The sequence below is a fragment of the Podarcis pityusensis genome, assembly GCF_964106645.2.
Source record: "Podarcis pityusensis genome assembly, chromosome: 9".
In the NCBI taxonomy this organism is placed as follows: domain Eukaryota; kingdom Metazoa; phylum Chordata; class Lepidosauria; order Squamata; family Lacertidae; genus Podarcis; species Podarcis pityusensis.
The window spans coordinates 4,782,535-4,806,529 of NC_138034.1; the positions used below are offsets into that span (position 1 = coordinate 4,782,535).

The 23,995-nt window shown below is 42.8% G+C and overlaps 1 protein-coding gene across 3 annotated transcripts in view; it reads right to left on the reverse strand.

Moving 5' to 3' along the window:
- Positions 1–11,495: 11,495 nt before the first annotated feature.
- DOK7 (docking protein 7) overlaps positions 11,496–23,995 on the reverse strand; it is a 34,332-nt gene continuing 21,832 nt past the window's right edge. Inside the window, exons 9-11 of one of the 3 annotated variants that reach the window (XM_081021538.1) lie at positions 23,026–23,097; positions 21,818–21,967; positions 11,496–11,962 (exon numbers count right to left, since the gene is read on the reverse strand). In XM_081021538.1, the coding sequence (XP_080877664.1) occupies positions 11,955–11,962; positions 21,818–21,967; positions 23,026–23,097 (230 nt within the window). In that variant the 3' untranslated portion in view covers positions 11,496–11,954. Of the gene's footprint in view, positions 11,963–16,548; positions 19,000–21,817; positions 21,968–23,025; positions 23,098–23,995 lie in introns of those variants that run through there. The other 2 variants (XM_081021536.1, XM_081021537.1) reach the window with 2 other exon arrangements.

Consider the following 23,995-nt stretch of genomic DNA (forward strand, 5'->3'; position numbering starts at 1 on the left):
GGCCCGGGCCAGGCGGGCGCGGCACTAGGGAGACGCCGCCATCCCCCGCTGGCTCCTCCGCTGAGCCCGGCCGGCGCGCGCTCCCCCCGCCGGCCCCGCCATCCCGGGGAGAAGGGGGCGCCCCCCGGACCCCTTCCCGGAGCAGCGGCGCTTGCCTGCCTGCCTGCCTGCCTGCCTGCGCGCCCCGGCAGGCGGGGACTCCCTCGTCCTCTGCTCCTCGCTCCTCCGGGCGCCCGGCGCTCCTGGGGCGGGAGAGGCGGCGTGGCGCGGGCTGCTGGCCGGGCCCCGGGAGCCGCGCTCCTCCCGCCGACCGGCGCCTCTCACCCGGGCGCCCCGCGCACTGCCGGCTGCTGCGGACGGCGCCCGACGCTGCCTCGAGCATGCCCAGTAGCGGCGGCGGCGGCGGCCAGGCACGCTCCCTCACGTGCGCCAGACGGGAGGGGCGGCCAGGGAGCCCGACAGCGCCCGCCGCGCCCTCCGTCGCAGGGGGCTCCCCGGAGCGCGCTCCTGGCCCGCGCGGGGCGGGCGAGTGGGCGGGAGAAGGGCAGCCTCGCCGTAGGGATGGGGGAGGCTCCCCGGAGGAAAGCAGGGGCCGCCTTCCCCCGAAGAGAACGGGGACCAGCAGGTGGCGGAGGAGACCCCGAGAAAAACCCTGCGTCCCCCCCCCACGAGCGCCAGTCCCCCCCCCCCCGGCTGACTTGTAAGGGCTTCGCTTTCTCATCCAGCTGACCGAGTGGGGGGGGGGGAGAGAAAAACGCGACGGCAGCACCGAGAAGCTACCCAGCTCGAAACCAGAAGGGAGGCCCCGCCAGTTAGCTGCTGCCCCGCCCGGCCTGTTTCCGCTGGTGCTGCGGAGAGCAACGAGGTCCCCGGGCAACCGAGCAGGGAAGTTGGCCTGGGATGTTGTGTGGCTTGGATGCTCTCCAGGCAACTTTCGAGGGTGCGCAGATGGACCTGTTCTGAATGCTTCCTAGAGAGCAGCGCAAGGGACAGGCCTCCCACGGGCTGGAAAGGGCTCCCCAGCTCCTTCCTTAGCAAAGCTGGGGAGGCGGCAGGGTTGGTGGATGCAGAAGGTGAAGGATTTACCGTATGTGAATCAGGGGTGAAACTAGGCTTCGAGGAAGCTGCTGATTCAGCTGGTTACAGCCTTGATAATGAAGCAGTCCAGGATGTCTTGGTGCAGCCTGGATTTCCCTGGTATTTCCCCCTTTTATCCCACTTAAAATCAATAACAGCGCACCAACAGTCTTCTAAGAAGAAAATAGTTTACTCGCAGTTCACATTCAGTAGCAATCTGGAGGCAGGCTTATGTTGCAGTTATAGGTACATTTTGTGTGTGTGTGTTTGTGTGTGAACAATGGAATCTGAGTCGGACCTCAGACTTGAGAACTAGCCACATCTCTGTAGAGATTGCAGTGACAAGATGGACTAGAGCAGGCACAGGCAAACTCAGCCCTCCAGATGTTTTGGGGTACTACAATTCCCATCATCCCTGACCACTGGTCCTGTTAGCTAGGGATCATGGGAGTTGTAGTCCCAAAACATCTGGAGGGCCGAGTTTGCCTATGCCTGGAGTAAGAGAGCCAAGAGAGAAAGATGGCGGCATGACCAGCCCTTTTATATACCGTAAGTTACGCCCATCTCTTGCTGGCTGCACCCAGGGGGGAATGGCTCCCGCAGGTTTAACAGGAAGTTCTCCCTGTTGGATCCACATTCTGCTGAGTGCCCATTCTAGCAAACAGGAAATGTTGAACTTGACTGCTCTTTCTGGATATCCCACAAGTGAAAGGGTAGCAAATGGCAGTAGGCTGTGAGCAGGATCAGGGGAAGGGGACTGTTTGAGGCAAACTGTGCCCACCTTGGTTCTGTTCTCTGGAATTTCAGATTTGAGCAGCTGCCTTTGGATCTTTGCCCCTCAACCCCACATCATTGTTAACAAGCAGTGTGATCAAAATACTGCAAGTTGAATATAGATTGAACATAGATTGGGGAGCCCACTTGTGTTCCAGAACAGGTAAAAAATTCTGCATGCAAGACATGTCCCACTTTGTCAGTTTCAATTCTCCTTCCATGGAACAGCCAGTTGGAGTTCTTGCAAGGCTAGATGAGATAATGGATTTGTAATGCGGTTCTCACACTGCATAAATAACCTGTGGGAATTAATAATCAAAGCTCTAGTGAGACAGTGTTCTCCCACCACCACTGTATTTGCTTAGGGAGGTTTTGTGGGACTTTGTTGAATCTTGAAGAACCTGGGAAGTAAATCCCCAGAGTTCCAGAGGGCATCATGCGCTGTGCGACTGGCAGACATTCTTACAGCCTGTTTGTTCCAGTTCAGATCAAAATTCCACTGACTTCTTTAAGGTGCTTTTAGACTGAATTTGTTTCAATGCAGCACATAGCTTAATCCATTTCCTTAGGGCACTGAGTGACACAGAAAATTAATCAGGGATATGATTACCTGCTTTAAAATCCATTTTAACTCATGAGATGAATCTGGGGGCTTCATTTTGTTCTCAACTCTTAAATAAGTTTGAAGAAGAAGAAGAAGAAGAAGAAGAAGAAGAAGAAGAAGAAGAAGAGCTTTTGAGTCATTGAAACCCCTTTCATATGCCGAGAGGATGTGAATTAGTAACCTGGAGACAGTAACCTGGATCCCAACATTTGCAGATGCAGAAGGAGATGCAGTACTCACAAATGCTTACACTGAGCTGCACATAGAGAGAGGCTTTCCAGTTCACACCAATGGGGGTAGCTTTGTTACATCTCCAAGGCAGCATGCATCTTTCCTCAAAACTGAAGGTAACAGGAAACTTGTTCACTCTAGAGCTCCACAGAAGTAGCACTACCAGGCAGAGTCTACCTTTTATTCTGCTATCTATCCGAAAGCAGGCTTCACCTTTGTGGAAAGCTTCACTGCACAGTAGCAGTCAGCAGAAGTCAGCAGAAAGCATTTCAGGAAAACTGGTTTGTGAGCAGCCAGGGTCTGGTGCTCATCCATCATGTCTCTATGAGCAAGATTCAGTTGCCTTCCCTTTCTTCAGAGGAACTTGGGGGGAGCTTTTCCCTGAGAAATGTGAGGGCATTTGGAGGAGGAGGCCTGGAGTGCTGCCTCATGCTGTACATAGGACCAAGAGACATGGGGGGGGGGGGCTGAGGGATTTGGGGCAGTGACCTGCAACACCTGTGTCATGTTTATCTTCCTGGGAATGTGCAAAATTACACCTGCAGCAAGTGCAAGTTGTTTGCCTTGCTGGACCTTGAGGCCTGCCTAGCCTCACTTTGAAGCAAAATGAGGAATTTCTTGCAAGGATGGAGTGGACTGTCCTGGAACAGCAATGCAGATAGGCTGCCCCCCCCCCAAGAGGAAGAAGATTGCCCATTGCAGGAGATGAACCCCTGGAGAATCGTAACACACACAATTAGGACTGTCAGGAGCTGCAAACATGATTCCCTCACCTCAGACACCAATTCTGGGCCAGAGGAGCAAGGACAGCAGTTGCAGACCTCAGAATACACCGAGGAGGCTGTGGAAAGTACAGTGTACAGAATGGTGCCTGCCACTCTCCAGAGGAAAAAGCGACACATGGCGGTGGCAGGTGGTTCACTACTGAGCAGGATGGATAGCACTGGATAGCACAGTGGTACCTCGGGTTAAGAACTTAATTCATTCTGGAGGTCCATTCTTAACCTGAAACTGTTCTTAACCTGAGGTACCACTTAGCTAATGGGGCCTCCCCATTTCTGTTCTCGTCCTGAAGAAAAGTTCTTAACTCAAGGTACTATTTCTGGTTTAGCGGAGTCTGTAACCTGAAGCGTTTGTAACCTGAAGCGTCTGTAACCTGAAGCGTCTGTAGCCCGAGGTACCACTGTTCCTGTCACTTACAGAACTCAGCAGACCTCACAGAAATATATTGCAAGCCCTCCCCTATTAATTTTCCAGGATCCTTGCTTTGATTATCATTATTATAATTACAATGAAGTGTTTTTTTGACACTGCACTGATAGGGAAGTATATTGTGCTATTAGCTGTGGGGACTCTCCGTATGACGTGCTAATGCTATTAATTATAACAATCATATGGTATCCTGGCTCTCCATAGTAAATGACCAGCAAACAGATCATGATTTTCTGTAGCAAATGTAGATACCTTCTGCTATAGCTTAACACTTTGGTTTTAGCATAAATCATTTTTCATTCCTTGGATTATGGAACTGCTACATTGTAAATCAGCTCAGTGTAATACACCAAAGCATAAATCACATATATTTGGTGCTGCATCCTTTACAAGTCTAGACAATATATTTTTGCAACTTCAGACATTTCAAAAGATGATTGATGACAGAAATGAATAATTGAGTAGAGTGTCTCTGTTCTACAAACAATAAATAGAGCAGCATCATAAAATGTGTGGCTTAGGGGAATAAATGGCCCCAGTTTCTCCAGAGTTTGCAATTCTTACATCCATATATATTTATTCTTTTAAAAGTAAGTGTGCACCTAGACGGTCAAACTACAGGAAAAGAAGTTCTAAAATGAAAACCACTTCTTCTGGGCTCCTAATAGTTGAGAAGGATTCCATTCTGAAAGACTAGCAGAAGACAGACAGTCAACAGTTTTTAAGATAGCCGAACTAGTATTTGCCATGGAAAAAACTCTACACCGTGACGTAGCATTATTCCCAGGGCTTTTGGGACTGGAGATGGCTTCCCAGAGGGGTCTATGAAGAAGAAGCAAGGAAGCTCCTGGGCCATAAACAGCTAAGGTAGTAACACTTGCCCACTCTCCTAGAATCATAGAATCATAGAGTTGGAAGAGACCACAAGGGCCATCGAGTCCAACCCCCTGCCAAGCAGGAAACACCATCAGAGCACTCCTGACATATGGTTGTCAAGCCTCTGCTTAAAGACCTCCAAAGAAGGAGACTCCACCACACTCCTTGGCAGCAAATTCCACTGTCGAACAGCTCTTACTGTCAGGAAGTTCTTCCTAATGTTTAGGTGGAATCTTCTTTCTTGTAGTTTGGATCCATTGCTCCGTGTCCGCTTCTCTGGAGCAGCAGAAAACAATCCTAAATGTTGGCATAAATTCTCTTGCAATTTCATGGGTGAAAAAGGTTTTGTAGGGGGAGAATTGCCTCTAAGGATGGGAGAATCTAACAGTTTCAGTTTCTCATTACACCAATCTACCAATCTTAAATTCAGTTCTCCATGTAGTTTGTGACTATATATATATACACATACACCAGCATTTTAGTGTGCATTTCTCCCAATATACACACTTTTCATGCAAATGTACAATTTTTTTGCAAACAATTTCCCCCTAATATAATGCACTTTTGCATGTTGCTTTAACTAATAGATGCATTTTGATGCCCACTTTTACCCTGCTATGTGAATTTTTGTACACATTATTTGGCTGGAGAATTGCACTTTAAAATTCAGAGAACTGTGAATTAAGTTTGCCTATTAAGTGTGAACTGAATGGAATTTATTTCGCCTCCCTGAGTACTCCATCTCTATTTTTAATGTAAAGTTTATGCAATAGTCCTGTATGCAAGTAAGTGATATTTTTTCCAAAAATAAATTAATTGTTATTACTATAAGCTAATAAAAATATATAAAAAATCAGTTACAATAAAATATTGAGCCTTTTGTCAGGTACTTGATTAATTGAAATGACAGTAACAAAGCATAGGCTAATGTTAGAGAGTCATGGATGGAGAACCTGTGATCAGGGACGATGGCAGTGGGAGTTTGACAAGAGGTGGAATGCTACAGGTTCACCACACTTGCTCCCCATCAGTCTGATTTTTGGATATTCAACTAAACTGGCTGAGCCAAAAGGAATGCAGGCATTTTTTGAATATTTTCTTCCACAAAATGCATTCCACCAAATTCAATATCCCCAACTGTGCAGAGGTCCTGACAACACAGAACACCAACACATACGCATCTGAATTCAAGTAGGCACCCTACATTGAGAGGGCAGATCCATCAGTGTGCATGTTATAAAAGGTGGAACATCAGCACAGCTTCACTCATGTTATCCATGTATAGTTTCAACTCCCAAGTAACGTCTATGAAGGCCTTGAATCTTTCCAAAATTGGATTGCTTAAAGTTCTGTTGAAGCCCGTGGACTTTAAGGTCCCTCTTCCAAGGCCCCACACACACACACATCAGCACAAGTTTCTGCAGCAGTTGTGTGGAGGAGAAATAGTTGGATCTTCTGTTACTATGGAGACAACAGCAGTCAACATGCTCTAAGCTCCATGGTATTTTATATGGACACCTCCAGTCACCATGGAAACAGATGTCTCTAAATCTTCTCAGTATTGTTAGAAGAAAAGAATGATTTCAAGGACGGTATGGAATCAATCTGATTGGTGAGCAGCACCTTCTATACAGGGATCTCAAATATTTTTCTGCTTTGAGACTGCAGGGATATATTGAGAAGGAAAAGGAAACACCAAGCGAAACCTGGAATGCCCCTCGTGATTGATGTGCTAATGTGCTACAGAGACAAGATGAAATGACAATGTCTTGTGTTAAGTTCTTTTAAGGGGAGGTGTTTGAGTGTGAGATCTGCTTTACAGAGGGAGCGACTGCAAATATGTGGACTTGTGTAAGTTGTAAAATTCCTAAAGTTCTAGTTATTGTAGCATTAAAATTGCACTGAAATGTATAATGTGGGTAACATTTCTCACCAGCCACACCTCAACTAATCCAAGGAGGTAAGAGAGGTAAGAGATCTCCTGCAGATCTTAAGGACTGAGCAGGATCATACTGGCAGAACATTCCTGAACCCAGGCCATTTAGGGCTTTAACAGTAACAACCAGCAGTTTCAGTTGTGCCTGGAAATGATTCAGAAGCTAGTGCAGCAGACCCTCCAAGTTTCCCTATTTCCCGGGAATGTCCCTGATTTAGAGACGCCATCCCGGTTTCTGATTTTACCCCAAAATGTCCAATTTTTCCTTAGGACATCCCTTTTTTCATTGGTGAAATGTTGGAGGGTATGGAGTTAGCTGACCCCTGAGCCGTCTGAAGGCAATCCTGTATAGGGAAGTTTTTCAATGTTTAATGTTTTATTATGTTTTTATATATGTTGGAACCTGCCCAGAGTGGCTGGGGCAACCCACTAAGATGTGTGGGGTATAAAGAGTAAAATTTATCATTATGGAATGGGACATCCCTATTTTCATCAGAGAAATGTTGAGGGGTATGGTATGGTACAGCTGTTGTAAGATGCCAGGAGATACCAGGGACCTTTCCACTCGTGTGTGTGGCTGTCCCGTGTAGTGAGCTATCAGAACTGCAGCACCAGTTATTTCCCAGGCTGATAAGGAAGGCTTCTCAGAATCTGATCTGGTCCTGCTTACTCAGGTCAGGTCATTGGAGCCTTCTGCATAGGACAGGGCTATAAATGGTTTCCTGTTTGGGCTGGGGCCTTGCCTGAGGAACAAAGTTTTCCTGACTCCAGTGTTTCTATGTCCCTTGGTACATGTACATGTAGCCAGTGACCAAATGGACTCTTAAAACTTTTAGCTGCATGCTTTGTAAATGTGCCTTTTCAGGTTCTCATCGGGAAGTCAACTCACTGACATCATTGTACCACAGGGCAGCCTGCACATGGCAGAGAAACAGAAATTCACGAAATGTTATACTCAGAGGAGAACCTACACCCCCAGGACTTGCATGATTCATACTTTTATTAGCCGGTCTGCATGCTTCCTACAAAAATCTGATAAGGTTAATGCAGTGATACAAGGTCTTCTATGGTAGTATAACGGTCCTTTATCATCCCAGCATTTGGTCTGAAGGATGTAAATGTTAACAAGGTTATGAACCTGGATTACTTTCTCCTATAACCATGAGTCCAGGTGGGATTTTATAAAACAAAAGTAAAATCCCCTAACACTTGGACTGATCATACTGAAAATGAAGTCCCACTCCATACCCTACCAATAATTCAACAGTTGTGCTCTCCACCTAGGTAGTATAATGAATGTATTTGGGACCATTCAGCACTGACCCATATTGTACCCAGCCTGATATTTATTTTCAATCTAATTCCAGCCCGCTGCTTATTATTTGTGCCTGTGTTCGGTCATTATTTAAATTTAGGTTGGTCTGGCATGGTCACGGCCACCTCCAGGATTTTAAAAGGCTATGCAAATGGAGAATTCTCTCTCACTGCCTCTGCTCTGACCTTCTTGGATGTGAAATTGGCTGTTGAAGCCAGTCTTGGGTCCTGGCAAATCCCCATACTTTCCAACCTTTGGAATTCTCGATAGGGGGACATGTTCATTTTGACCAGTATTAACCTCCACAAGAAGGGAGAGGCACCCTTCCTTAGTCTGGCAAGAGAACCTGGCAACTGATATTCACAACTGATATTGTCACCTAAGGACAGGAGGGAGGGGAGCAAGAGAAGCGGTCCCTGAGCTTTCCCTCTGCAACTGGCAATTGCTATGCTTTTTGCCAATGGCAGGGATGGCAACCAGTGGCCATTCGATGCTTCCTGCCTACTGTAGCAGTCAGTGCTCTTGTACTAATGCCAGGGATGAAGAGTAGCTTTAATACACAAGAAATTTAAAATTGTGATATAGTTAACAGTGACAAAGATTGGCAGGGTTTGGGTGGGAGGGTGCATTTTAAAATACTCTGCTTTAAAAGTGTGACACTCCTAAGTGTTTATAAAAGCTTCTCTAAAGAGACAGAAAATATATTCCTTAGTCGTTGTCTTCTTCATGTATTTTGTGTGAAAAAGAGACTAGCAGAAGAAAACAGATTATGTAATGTCTGATCCAAAATACTGATTGATTGCCCAGATCAGTTGAGGTCGCACGGTCCTTCCGAGACTGCAGTCTGCTGCAGTTCAAAACAGAGTGACAGGAGCATCCCACTATGTCTCCTGTGCGGTCCCTAAGGTGAACTGCAAAGCTGCGCAAGATGAAAAGCAGGTCACCACACTTCAGCCCCGTATGAAAAGCCTCCTGTCAGCTGCCTCGCCCCTCCAATTGCTCTTTGTGAGAACTCTAGTGCCCACCTATTTCCTCAAGTGAACCTGCATGGAGTCAGCTTGTTTTCAACCCAGTCTCCAGATTGGCTTGAAGTGAACCAGCCCTGTGAGTAGTTTGTCATAAGACTCTGGTTTCATTTGTATGCCATCACTCAAACCACTTTAGGTTTTTGTTGACATACAAAATTAGTCTGGACTACACGCAGACTAATTTATTTCCACATTTGATTTGCAACAGCACGTTTTTAAGATAAGCAGGCTCAGCCCCATTGGATGGGTTGTTTGATTACCTCCCAAGTGGGCTAGTTCTTTGAACAATGCCCTGCCCACCCTGGGTGGAGGTGGTTTTGCCCCTATCTCCCCGGAAGCACGAGTCTCCCAGCATAGGAGCTCTCCTGCTGCTTAGTCAATGAGAAGGTGGCTCCTCACCCCTAACCTTGGTCCGAGGGAGCTGTAGCATGGCATGTATGGTGCCTGATGTCTGAATTACTTCTGGCTGCAAGCCTGAGGGCCAGTGGCAGAGAGAAAGGTGGCAGCAACAATAGTATATGCTCAAGACATAAGGTGTTGTTAATTTGGGATTACTGGTTAACCTGAGAAACAGTATTATTCTGATATAATGAACAAGGAATTATAAAGTCTTTTTACATCTGAGTACAACTCAAGTTATTTCGGCCAAGTTGCAAGAAGCTGCAGAGTTTGCAGGGGAAAGATAAAGGTTGTAGTGTCGGGGGAATGCAGCCCCTAGGTTCGTATGTATGAACACAGCAAAGTAGGTCACAGACAGCTTTAAAGATACACGATGAGTGTCATAGACTCCTGTAACAGTATTTAATGGCTGCTTGAGATTTGTGAGTTTTCCAGAACTCTTCATTTTGCAAGAAACAAAACAAAAAGAAGATTCATTCCAGGGGAAAGACAAGAAGGGAATAGAAAGTTACAGTTTCCTTTCCTGGCATTGCACCTTTCTCCCTACATGGTCCTGTGCAGATTCCTGAATATTTCAGTCCCTAAGTTTGCCCATCTGGTGTATGGAACATCTTTTGGCAGCCTTTTGGGTGGACAAAAATGTCACTAATTCACAACAGTATATGTGCAATCAGGTTATGCTACTGGTCAGGATTTAAAAATTAATTAATTTAGAAAACTGCTGACAGAAAGCAGAATGCTCAGTCTTCTGATAGAAAGTGAGAACAAAGAGAGCAATTGCTCTAAATCTCAAAGAGCTTAGGGGGCAGACAAAATAAACCTTTGGCTTGTAGGTAAGCTTATTATCACTGTTATTGCATAAGTGGCATGGAAACACAAGCTAAGAACTTATTAGCAAAGAGAAACTCTCTGGAACAAGACGTCTTTTCCTGTGCTCCCAAAGGCCTTACACATTTCATCTGTGCAATAGGAGCTAAACCAACACACACAAACCCCAATGTATTGTTAACTGTCCTTCACTTGTTCAAATCCCACGCATATAAGGATTTATTGCATGGGATTTATTTCCGAATGACATTTTTTTAATCAAAAGTTGAGTCTAATGTGGAATCATTTACCACGACTGAAACTTCCAAATGTTATACTGCCTTACAAATGTCAATAAAAGAGGCAGGCGGGCCATCTCTTGGGACTGCTCCAGCTCTACATTTCCTGCATTAAGCCCTAGAGGGGTTGTTCTGGATGAAAGCCTTTTCCAGTTGCAGGATTCTAGATGCTGAAGCAGAAGAATATGAAGGTTGCCTCATCAATGCTGCTGTGTTTTTCACCAGAATTTTACACAGAGTAGCTCAAAGTATCTGTGACAGACATTCCCTGAAAAATAACACTATTATGCAGACAGGAAAAACACACTTGAACCATTTCTCTTTTTTTTACTTCAGTATACCCCCCCCCCCAGCATCCCTCAGATGATAATAGGGACATTTCTCACTCCTCATCTACTGACTCTCCTCGACCTCCAATTTTTTGACGTTGTCCCCTGCTGCAGAGCATTTCCTATCAGAAGAAGGGTGAGCGCACACTAATAGGACACAGCACATATGCCCTCCACCGTCCTTAGAAAACCCCTTAATTGCAATGTTATTGTATTTTACTCTTTGGTAGATGTACAAAAAGGGACACGGGTGGTGCTGTGGGTTAAACCACAGAGCCTAGGGCTTCCCGGTCAGCGGTTCGAATCCCCGCGACGAGGTGAGCTCCCGTTGCTTGGTCCCTGCTCCTGCCAACCTAGCAGTTCAAAAGCACGTCAAAGTGCAAGTAGATCAATAGGTACTGCTCCGGCGGGAAGGTAAACAGCATTTCCATTCGCTGCTCTGGTTCGCCAGAAGCGACTTAGTCATGCTGGCCACATGACCCGGAAGCTGTATGCTGGCTCCCTTGGCCAATAAAGCAAGATGAGCGCCGCAACCCCAGAGTCAGCCACGACTGGACCTAATGGTCAGGGGTCCCTTTACCTTTACCTTAGATGTACAAAAAAAACACACACACACCAATAGATTAATTTTAGAAGGGGGCAAAGTTAGATGTGGATGCACAAAGCATTAAAAAATAAAATCAAGGCTCTTTGTGCTCTGCTCTGCTCTGCTCCCCGTTTCTTCCAGCCCAGGGCGGCCCTGTCCTATGCCTGCCCCTCAGTCAGAATATCATGCGAGGTTGGGACACAGTGGTGGCAGCCTCTCCTCCTCCTCACCAGCACTCCAGCAGCTGCTATGAGTTGACGGAAGGAGGCCAGCAGGATGCTCCCTCACCACTGCAGCCACCACTGCTTGGGACAAGCGCTGGCTCATCTTCCTCCCCAAGCTCAGCACTGGCGACAGAAATAGGGACATTCCAGGATCAAACCAGAAGCCGGAATGGCCTTCATAATTCTGGGACTGCCCCTGGAAAAATCAGGAGACTTGGAGGGGATGCTTCAGTTCCTCTTACTTTTGTCCATTATTTTCAGACATCTGCAGCAGGATGAAATGTGACATAATTAGAAATGGATGGTGATCTTCACCAGGAATGGGCTTGCTTCAAATAGGTTAATCTCGGCTTGATTCAACATGGGCCCAAAATAAGTTAATATCCGCTAAGTCCCATCTAGAGTGATAGCTTCAGCACACACCTGATTATATTGCTGTGGATGTAATGAGGCCTTAAAGCCTCACCCCAGCTCCTTTTCCTTCCCCGTAATTTATCTGGGAGCAACATCTTCAACAGACCTTCAGCCTGTTGGCAGAATCTTGAATAAATATACAGTGGTAACTTGGGTTACATACGCTTCAGGTTACAGACTCCGCTAACCCAGAAATAGTACCTCGGGTTAAGAACTTTGCTTCAGGTTGAGAACAGAAATCGGGCTCCAGGGGCGCAGCGGCAGCAGGAGGCCCCATTAGCTAAAGTGGTGCTTCAGGTTAAGAACAGTTTCAGGTTGAGAACGGACCTCCAGAACGAATTAAGTTCTTAACCCGAGGTACCACTGTAGTTCTCATAGACTGACATCTTAGAGGGATCATTAGGAACTAAATCATCTCCTGGTACCACACCTGTGATACTGTCCAAGTGATGCCCAGAAGCATCCCAGGTGTAAGAGAACATGGGAAATGTAGTTCCCATGGGTCTTGAAGATTGTGCTAGCTTGGACATCAGAACCAATGGGAATTAGCTTTCCCATGGATCTTTTATGCAATATATTAAGGCAGCCACCTTGTAAATTTGGACTAGAACGGGAAGGGAAAGGCTTTTGCCAGTCTGAATCCAGTTTTCTTCTTTAAGAGTTATGCAGATAAATATTCTGGCAAGTCAAAGATACAGTATATGAGGAATACAAGAGGTGGAGAGTCATTAAATTTCAGTTGTGTCAGTGAAGTGTTCATGACATGCCAAACGAGAAATGAAAAAAGGCAGATTCCTGTTCAGGGCCTGCAGCATGAGTAACTGGTTAAAGTGTGAAGCTAAAAGGCATACTATTAAGTCAGAGATAAGAAAGGAGCGGATGATCTCTGAGAGAACAATTGTTAGTTCTATTTTTGAAATATTTTCATTAGTCACCTTAGGGAGGAAAGTAGGAGCATCTATCTGAAATCTGCAGATGGTACCAAGTCATTCTTTTGTTTGCTTCTCCCACTCCTACCTTTGTATCTTTCCTCCTGCCATTCTGTCAAGCCTACTCAGCCTTGTCCCAGCCCATGTCCTTGGCACACAGGCCACCCCGCTATCTCACTCTCTTGTATGCCTCCTAGGGATGAGGGGAGAACTAGAATCCCCTCTTCCATTCCTTTAGCATGGTCTGGGTTTGAGTAGCTCTGCACTCTAGGGGGCAGTGCTTGCCAGTGTGCCAGGGCTCCTCTGTGGACCAACATGGAGGCAAGAATACCCCAAGAGGGCTAGCGAAGTGTGCTGTGACCACAGCAATAATTGCTAAAACAATTTAGAGATATTTGTGGGATGCGCCTGTGTGTAGATGTGGTTGAGTTCATGTTCATGCAAGTAAGCACACCTATCATAGGTCTGGAAGATATACAGGAAGTTACCTTAGACCAAAAGTGTGTTTGTGCATGTATGTCTATGAATTTCTGTGCATTTGTAACCATGTACGTATGTATTTCTCAAGTAAATATTTATAACCTCTGCCATCCATAGTGCTAGGCACCCCATTGGTTTTTTTAAAATAATATTAAAAAAAAGAACAAGAGAGTACATCTGTGCTATTTTACCTTCCATGGAAGATATGTCTGTACCATGCAATACGCCCCAGAGATTTGCCTTTATTTTAGTCACCCCTTTTATTGCTGAAAAGGGTTATCCAGTTTATCAATCATTACAACAAGTATAAACAAAACCAAATAGATGTTAGAAAAAGACAAAAATAATTTTAAGAAATGACATCAGATCAGATACTAGCTTTTGATATTTCAATTTTGAAAGATACTTAAATTATGAAACAAAAAGGAAAATTATGTATAAGATCAATTTAGCCTTATCATGGGGAAATTATGTGCAAAGCAGAAGCGACTATGAAATAATTAACTCAGAATTACAATACAGTGCCTTCATGTCACCTTCCATCAAATAGCATATTGAAACATATTTAAGGGCATTATCTATTACTAGTTTCAGTTTAATAACAAGGCAAAAAAACTGAATTACCATGTTGGATGCTCAAAAAGCATTTGATATTGTAGAGAAGCCTTTGTTAAAAAGCAGTATTAACTACATTTATTTTGAGAACTCAAGTTTGTGAATTAGTTTTCAAGTATTTATGATAGACCCATTCCTAGGATTACTCCAAGTAATAGATGGTCAGAAACAGCATTATTGAAAAGAAGAACATGACAGATTTGTTCCCTTTTGCCAATATTTTTTATTTAGAGTACTAAAATCTGAGCAATAGCAGTAAGAACTAATTAAAGGGATGCCTCTTAGAAATAAAGAAAATTAACATTAAATGTTGGTGATAGGGTGTTAATGCTATCAGATCCAGTGCTTTTTAAAAAAGTATAGCTAGATTTCCAGTAGTTAAATAAATTAAAGTAGGACATTTTGGGAATAATCATAATACCAGTCTTTAAAGTTATAGCTTTTTGTAAAAACCCTTGGAAGAAGAAAGTTAATTATTTCTATGTATTACTTAGCAGTAGACGTTAAAGAATTTTCTTTGACTTATTTGTGAATCAAAGAGATTGCAACCAAGAACAGCAAGAATTGAATGTAATTCTAAATCGTTTTTGTTTTTACATTATGAATAAATATACCCAAATAAAGGAGAAAATGATAAAGGTATACATTGACAGGATTAAAAGATCTGGACTTCCATGCAAGATTCTATATCAAAATAAGCAAAGGCTCCCTAAATCTGTTGTGGTCTCCTCCCAACCCTCTGGATCAGATCTGGGGAGGGTGCAGGGTACATGGGGCTTAAGCAGGGTGAGTTCCATTGCACAAGTATAAATCCTTGCACTGACAGAAGAAACTAGTTGGATAATACCCTTAGAGATTCCTTTTATAGACATTCATATGGTTCAGTAAAAAACAATGGCAAGTAAATGTCTTGACTAATCCTCTAATTCATTTCTTTTATACACGTTGGAAAATGATCCAGCTTAAGTCCTGTTATTGTCTCATATGCATCCTCCTAGTTTAATGATTAGGTTCAAAATTTTAGATTTGATCCAGTTCAAGATCACAGTATATGTTTAAACCTGACAATTGTGTTAGTTCTTAAAATAGAATAGAATACTTTCTACTATGTATAGATATGAATAAAAATTGAGGACAATTTTTTGTTTGAAAATGTTTATTATAGCATATATTTAGTTATTTATAGTGCAACTCCATGCATGTCTTATCAGAAGAAAGTCCCATTGAGTTAAATGGAACTTACTCCCAGGTAAATTATTGGAGTTCATCCTTAGTGAGCAATGTTGGAATACAGTGGTACCTCTAGCTGCGGACTTAATCTGTTTCGGGGTGCTCTTTGCACCCCGAAAAGTCTGCAACTAGAGCGCCTCTTCTGCGCATGTGCGATCGAGCGCTTCTGCACATGTGCGAGGTGCGCAGATCACTTCTGTGCATGTGCACGTGGAGAACCCAAAGTAAACACTTCCAGGTTTGCCACATTCATAAGTTGAAAGTCCATAACAAGAGCGGAACGCAACTAGAGGTACCACTGTACACTGGAACTTGGTTTGAAAAATTGTTAAGTGTACTTACAAGATACCATCTAAGGTATACAGTACTTGGTTTAATGGTAGAATGGGGAAGGGAAAATGAAAATGCATTTACGGAAAAGGTCAAAGTATTGTGAAATAGAAATAAACGGAGAGCCATAGGTTTGAGCCATGAATTTTTCTGGGTGACTGAAATATAAAACACTGAATGGAGCAGGCCAGTTTTTCCACAGACAACATGAAAAGAAAAGTGCCTGTACATTTTGCTTCATATATCAGACGCTACAAATAAATGCTAGAAACGTACCTGTTTAAAAATGATAGCTGGGGATCTGGAGAACATTGTTTTTTATTGGGGTGGGGGTGTCCCTACCCTGCTGAACACCCATGCGGAGAACTGTATTTCTGAAAGAACTCCACTTTTCAATTTCAAAGGCACTGATGGAAAAATCATTTTATATTTTTGTATAATTGTTATAACTTCCCATCAGCAGAGTTGCTGCTGTTTGTTGGAAGGAGAAACTGCTTCTTGTTTTTTAATTTTTGTATAGTAGTATGGAGGCAAAAGCTGATCATAAAAAGTGAAATTCACATCAAATGTGAATTTCAGTGGTATCACAGAATTCTGGTTCTTTCACATTATAGTATGCTGTGTGAAATGAAGCATAGCTCATTCTGCCTATCTAGTAGCTATCCTGGGAGTTCTCATCTGACAGGCACAACTGGAGGCAAAAAATAGTGATAAGTGCTCAAGTGGACAATTCTTATACTTAGAAGGGGATATTATTTGAATATTATGAGATTGTTTAACTTTCTCTTTTAAACCACTGCATTGCCAGGAACAACTTTGAATAATAGCAGTTTGATACAAAAAGACACAGCAGTAAATTATAAATAGTAAATTGTATTAGACTACAGTTGAATATAAAAACATTTATAGAATTAAAGGCTCAGTTGTACCAATCCTTCAATACAAAGTACAGTGACATTACTGACTTTCCAATAGATAGAACACTGTTCTCTAAGTATCTGCAGCTATACTTGCAATAAATGTTATGAATTCGGGTAAATATTATTTTGACTACTTATTTGCAAGAGTAAATAAATATACTGTTTATGGAATACTGTTATAGTTGCTAAAGCCCAGAGTGCAATGCACTAATAGCTGAATTGTGTCAGTAGTATTAGTGCCACTTTTCATAAAATAGCAACTTCTTTGCTTGAGAGCACCTCCATATTTTAAGTATTCAGTGGAAAAGTTGTATTAAGTGGGAAAATACATGTAAGACATGATCTCAATCAGAAAATGGGACAAATTAAAACACTGAAATGAAATGAAATGAAATCAAAGGATAGACACACTTACTTCATTTGGGCCCACAGAAACTGAAGGCAAGAAATGTCCATCTAGGTGAAGATGGATTTGCGCATAAGCAGGTTATGGAAACAACAGAGGAAGCCACACGGTTGACCCAAAGGTCATGATCAAGCACCCCTGTGAGAGGTTTTGTTTCAGCCACCTTTTGAGGCAAACTTGGGTAATCGAAATGCAAATCTCTATTTTCAAAAGGGGCCATGGATTCTGCATAAACTATCCCTTACAATATTCTATAAAATCATGTGACAGTTTCTTAGGATGTTGAACCAAACTCTAAACTACATGAAATAAACAAAGTGAGATAAACAAAGAAAGTGGTGCAGTCATGAAATGTGGACAGGAATAATATATTAACCTGTTTCAGCAGAGTAAATAATAAATTGGATCTGATGGAGGGGAAGATGGCAGAGATACCAGTTCATTCTACATGGTACCGCTGAATCCAAAGTCACTAGTTACATCTAATAAAAAAAGAAAGTCAGGGTGTTGCTTTAGTAGAAAAGTTAACTTGTAAAAAAACCCCAAAACCCCAGAGGAAGTCATTGACAGCATACCTATTTTATCAAGAGATGAGGTTGCCATAAATGTTATTTTTCAAAAGTCCAATTAAACAAGCCAACAAAGAAGAAAGGTGGTGTATCCACAGATAATAGAAATCCACCAGCAGAATGGGGAGGGAGGCAATTTTTATTTATCAAATTATTTATCTCCCAAAGGAGTCCAATGTGGCATTTTTGGAGATCTGCCACTGGTCCCACCCCTGGTCCATTCCTCTGACAGACTCCTTCCATCAGCACATGGCTGCCACTGAAGACTACCCATAATGTTCAGCGTAGCTGGTGTGCCTTAATTCTGCAATTTCTACTGTGAATTACGGACTGCAACTTGGTTTATTCAAGGTGCGATTGGCTGTTGCTTTGCTGTTCAGCGTTGCCTCTACCGTTATGATTTTGTTTAAGAACTGAGCTAGTGTGCTACAGCACTGAGGCACCAGCTCAAAGGCCAGAATGTGGGCTTGCTGTTGTCCCTTACGATGCTGCCAGGACAAAGTGGGACAGTAGAGTGGCAGCTGCCTTTGGTCAGGCAAGTAGCAAGTAGGTGTGTGAGCCTATTTTCCTGTGTATCTTTTCCTGGGAAGTGGAGCAAAGCTTCACTTGCCATGCAATTAGGCTTTGCCTGCACTGGCAATAGTGTTGCTGCTGCAACTGTTAAAGAGAAACTGTTTGGTAATATCTTATTTCTTCGTTATAATTAATAATTACATTTCCTATACAACTCAAGAGTGGCCAAAAAGCAGAAATATAGAGGCTGGAAATTTAAAGCTGTATCTGTTCTCCAACAGTGATCCTTATGAGAAATCTGTCTTTGACTTTTGAAAAATAGCATGAAAAGCTACCTTAAGTCTTAACAAAACACAGCATTCTTGTCAATACGCATGCTGTATAGACCAATATTTAATGTATACTTAGCTACATGTACATCCTTGTTAACACACAACACATTCAAATGTCTTTAAATTAAATGCCACAGTTTGAAAATCATTTGTATTTGATACCTGATTTGTCAAGATAGTAAAAAAATTACAACGTAAGTGATCTGTCATACATGTGTACAACCAATGTTTTTACACACAAACCCACACACCCCATGCTACCAGTTTTCCAACTGGAAATGAATAGATTGGAATGAATCTGGTACAAATCTGAAAACGATGGCAGCGTTTAGTTAAATTAATAAACTCATGAAACATTTACAAGTACTATGTTAGGGGCAGCTATGAAGAGCCTTTCTTCTTCTGTTCCAGCTCTTGCAGACGCTCTTCTCTGAACTGGGCATGTTGTGTCCCTACTTTATGAGCAGTCTCTGTCGCTGTAATGTCAATCTGGGCATATTTAGTTGATCCACTCCCTATGGCAAAAAACATTGCCATGGTTATAACATCTTCATGTACTTTCACCTAAGATAATTAGGTAAGAATACAATAATACTCAGTTTGATGTCACACACAGCACAAATAATAATACCCACACCAGAACTTAAAAGCTATAATCTTTGTTACTGGAAAACATAGCATCAAGAAACAGTTAAGCTCTTGTAGCTCAGAATCCAAACAAACAAGTGGAACCTACAACATAATGTTGCAGTGTATCAGCACTTCTGTGGGAATGTTCAGGGATGCAGGAGAGGATATATTGCTTGATTATATCCTTTCCAACTTGTGTTAACAAGTTCTACAATTTAGCATAGTAACATTCCCCTTTTTAAACTTGCACAGCGGATGCGTTTGCTCAGGCTCGCTAAAGCCTCTAAAATAGGGTACCTGGTAATTTCCCTTTTAGTCCCTCATAAAAGAAATAGACACAATACAGTCTTCTATAAAAGTATAAAAGAGTTTACTCACTCACATTCTGTCACAGATGGATCCCAGAAGGCATACTTAAGTTATAAAAGTAATATACCTGGAATCTATCCCATAAAGAGATAGTCCCTTTGTCCTCTCTTGGCTGGAAGCCAAGGGAGCATCTTAGGCTAAAAGCAGATGTTGCTTCTTTGACGAATGTAGTCAGAGAGAGAGAGAGATGGTGGCCAGTCCTATGCTTTTGTTCCTGCACAGGTGAGGCCATGCCCACCTCTGGTCACATGTAGAGAAAGCCTGTCCCAGCCTAGGAGGAAACAGGAAATTCCGACTGGCTGGTCCAGACATCCCCTTTTTATGTCCACTCTAGGGATGTTGTACTTGACTGCTCTGTGTTTCACATCCCACAACTTCCCCATTAGTAGTGCTCCTGCTCAGGACCATCTTTCCTTCCACATCGTTTTCCTGCTGGAAAGATGCTTGTCCTCATGAAGCAGACCCAGATGGGCTGCTTTGTACCCAATGGGAAGATGGAGAGCATCTCATCCTCCTGGACACTAGTTTGCTAGGGTAGATGGGGCACTGCCCCACAATCAGCTGCCGCCTGTTTGCTTTTGCACTACCAACCAGTCCAGGAAGTATCACTACTTGTCACTTTCCTTCTCCTTAATCTCAGCATTGCGCCTGTAGGGATGGAGAAAAAGCTGGAGCTGGTTTGGACTGCCAGCCATGGGTTCTGTTGGTCTCTTTGTCTTCCACGCTGCCAGCCCTAATGAATATCAGCAACCGCTGCTTCCTCCCAGCGAAGGAGTTGTAAAAGGTTCTGAAAATATGCAGCTGCAGAACCCTATTGTAGGAATGCACTTTTTAAGTACCAAAATTGAATCCACCAGAGCTATTTCCTTCCTCTCTTCAGTTACTTCCTTCCAATCTTTCTTCCTTTGTCCCTGCCACATCTGATGAGCTGACCACCCTATAATCCTGACCTAACCTGTGTTTTCCTGGCTTCCAGCTGCCATCAACTGTGCTCTTTTCCACATTATCATTTTTAAATTAATTTTATTAAAGGTTTTCAACCTAATATATACCATAAAATTCCAATTAAACTAAAAATAATAATAGAAAACAACATACCAAACAGAAAAAAAACTAAACAGAAAAGTAAAATAAAGCACACTATCAAACTCCTCTCCTCTGGCTCCTTCCCATTCGTATTCAAACATATCAAATATCTTGGCCTCTACTCAGTCCTCAGTTCTCCAATTCCTCAACATTTTTGCTCCCTTAGATATGGGTCACATCCAGAATGTCAGTATTCTGTAGGAGGGATTTCACTGCATATCAGAAATGAAGGTTTGCTCAATTAAAGTGCTGTGTTGTTCTGGGCCCAACAAATACACTTTTTAAAAAACATTTTTTTGTGTATAGCAAAGTAGCAGGGAAATGTATTAAAAAGTGTGGGATAATGGTTGACTGATGGGAAGATGTATAACTTCTGCACAAGCAAATAATGAATTTAAAGAAGATATTGTATCATATATTATACTACTACTACTACTACTACTACTACTACTACTACTATTATTATTAATTAAATTTGTATACCTCCCTATACCCGCAGGTCTCAGGGTGTAAGCTTTGTGCAACCAAATCAGGATGCTCCATGAACAGATAATTCAGAAGAGCCAACAGTTGATCACCCCCTCATTTCCCTTGATCACTGTGATTCTGTCCTCAAATGGTTATCTTCCTACTTGTCTAATTACTTCTCCAATATCTCCTTAGGGGGAACGCTTCTGCTACTCTCCAGTGAGCTTCTTAAGAGTTCTGAGCTATTCTCTCTAAATACTTTGTGCCAGGGTAGTATGGCTTCCAAGAGCACCTACCCACTGCTGACAGACAGCTCTACACCCTTGTGCAAATTAATTGAAACAAAGCATGTTTTCTATCTTACTCGTAATCCTGTACTCAAAACAAACACGAAAAGTCAGTTGATCATTATGGTGTCAGAAGCCTGCAGCCTATAGAAGGAATGATGCGCTCGCCACAATATATTGAGGTTCTGCGAAAGAGAGTTATTCCAGAGCTGGAAAAGAGGTATCCTGACAGTACTGGGATATTGCAGCAGGACCTAGTCCCCTGTCACACATTGAAAGTGGTAAAGAAATTCATGACAGAGCAGCAAATAAATAGTTGGAGATTGTATATTACTTGAAATCAAAGAGAAAAAAATAAAGCATGTAGCAATAGTGCATCGGAGCTAACAAGTACCCAATAACCAGCGGTAATTGGTGCATCTGTAAAAGGGGACCATGCCACAGTGTAGCTTTGCAAAAGCCCCTTTAGGTCCCTGGAACAGCCTAAAATGTTATGCAAAAACAACGGAAAAATGCTTCAGTTGCTTTCAAAGATATTTTACCTCTTATGCTTGTACTAGGTTCCTGAAGTTCCAACTCCATGTAATGAAGCTGTTTCTTTGATGTGGGGCTGGTAGGAATATTAACATAGGTTGCCATTTCACCATGCAATCGATCAGCCATTGGCAGGTCTGCTGAATAACCTACTGCCCCTGCCATGAGAAGGAACATGCTTTTAAAAGATACATTAACTTAAGCCCCCTGAAGAAGTAAAAAGACATCAACTTGGGTGTAAGACAAGAAGGGAAATCTTTGAGTTCATGCACTCATGGAGTTCTCCTGCCTAAAAGCCCCCACCCTGTTCATTTCAGCATAGGAAATGGATTCTCCTTTGTGATATGGCTGAAAATGAATGTGCCAACCCAAGCATACATGACTTCCATGCACACCCAGAGTGCATACAGCTGTCGGTTGTGTTACAATGAGAGGGTAAGACTGCATTTTGAAAGTGCCCTTGCTCTGCGGGTACTGAGGATCAAACTAGACATGATGTTAAAGTACACCTTTGCATTTACAGTGGAAGTTTAAAAAAATGCAAATAGCATCAACTGGATGGGGGGGCAATGATAATGATCAGGATTGCAGCAGCTGGGGGTGGGGAATATAACCCTATCCTCCCCTGTTTTGTTCTGAGGGACATTCCTTCCTCTGAAGCTTGTGTTTTCATTGGGAGGAAATTACCCAGTAAAGGGCAGTGGAATAACTTACGAATAAAAGAACTTCTACAGATTCTCCACAAAGATTATATTGATATACGTGCTTAGAAATGAGGAAAAGAGGACTAGGCAAGGCAAAGGTCTGATTAAAGTTGGGTATTCTATGCAAAACAAAACTCTCTTGGGGTGAGGTATGCTTTGTAATACTCCAGGGAACCTTCCCTATGTGTTCATGGCTTTTTCATTTAGGAAGTAGCTCACGTTGTTCCTCCAGCAAGTGCCTGCTTGGGCCCTAATCATATCCCCAGTGCTTTTTTTCGAGAAAAAGAGGTGCCAGAACTCACCATGAACACCTCCCTTGTTCTCTTATAACTGCAACGGCACACACCTGAGAGGTGCTGGAACTGAGTTTCTGCATATCCCCCATTAAGGGTTTGTCCGACGCCTTGTGTCATGTGGAGTGTTCCCTCGCCACCCATTGAACTGAATCTGTCTGCCTATTCATATGAAATCACCACCAGTCTGTGTACTCTGCTGCAAGTCAGTTTACTCACCAGCTTCTTCAGGATCAGATGGAGCGCCAGACTCTGTAGGTGGCATCATAAATTCATAGCTTCCTTTAGGACCTAGAGCATACAGAAATCTATACATTAATATTTTTTTGGAAGCTGCCCAGAGTGGGCGGGGTATAAATAATAAATTATTATTATTATTATTATTATTATTATTATTATTATTATTATTCCAATTTTAAACAACAATATGGACAGTAATAATAACGCACATGTCTCAATTCTTTAAGTTTCCCTGCAAAGGATTAAAAAATGTGGCTCAGTCAAGAAATATGGAGATTATCTAGGAAGTATTACATGCTTCTAAGAACACTTTGAAGGGAATAAATACTACCACCGTTTGAAGAGTTTGCACCGTGCGCTAATCGGTCATGGTGCATGGGGTTCGGGAGTGCTGTGATACTTGCAACCTTCCCAGAGTCTTTTAAGACAGTCTACCTAACTGAATGACAGTAATAGCAGACACATCTGATTAGAAGTGGTACAGCTCCACAGAAGGACTAGTTCACCTCAATTGTATGTGAGGGGACATCTGGAAAATCAAAACTGTTAAACCTATCAAACTAGAGAGAAAAGTTTGTCATGGTACTTTTTACAATTTCTACAAGGGAACAGTTGCTTTCCCATATGGTGCAATCTGCACTTCAGGATCGGTACCACATAAGATGGACATAAAAATGAACTCCAGAAGATCATCTGTAAACAGGATTTTCTTATCTTTCATGGAGCTTACTCCTCATTAAACTTCGTTTTCTTAAATAATTCAAACATAATTAATTCATCACAGGAACTCCAAGGACCGAGAACTACAGCAAACATTGCTTTGACCATGGGGATCCTACCAAAACCATTATTCCTGTGATGCACTTCCTCACAAAAGGTCTTCCAACTTGCAGTTTAAATGCAAAGATTACTGCCTGTGACTTTCCACACACACAGCCCTTCCTATCTG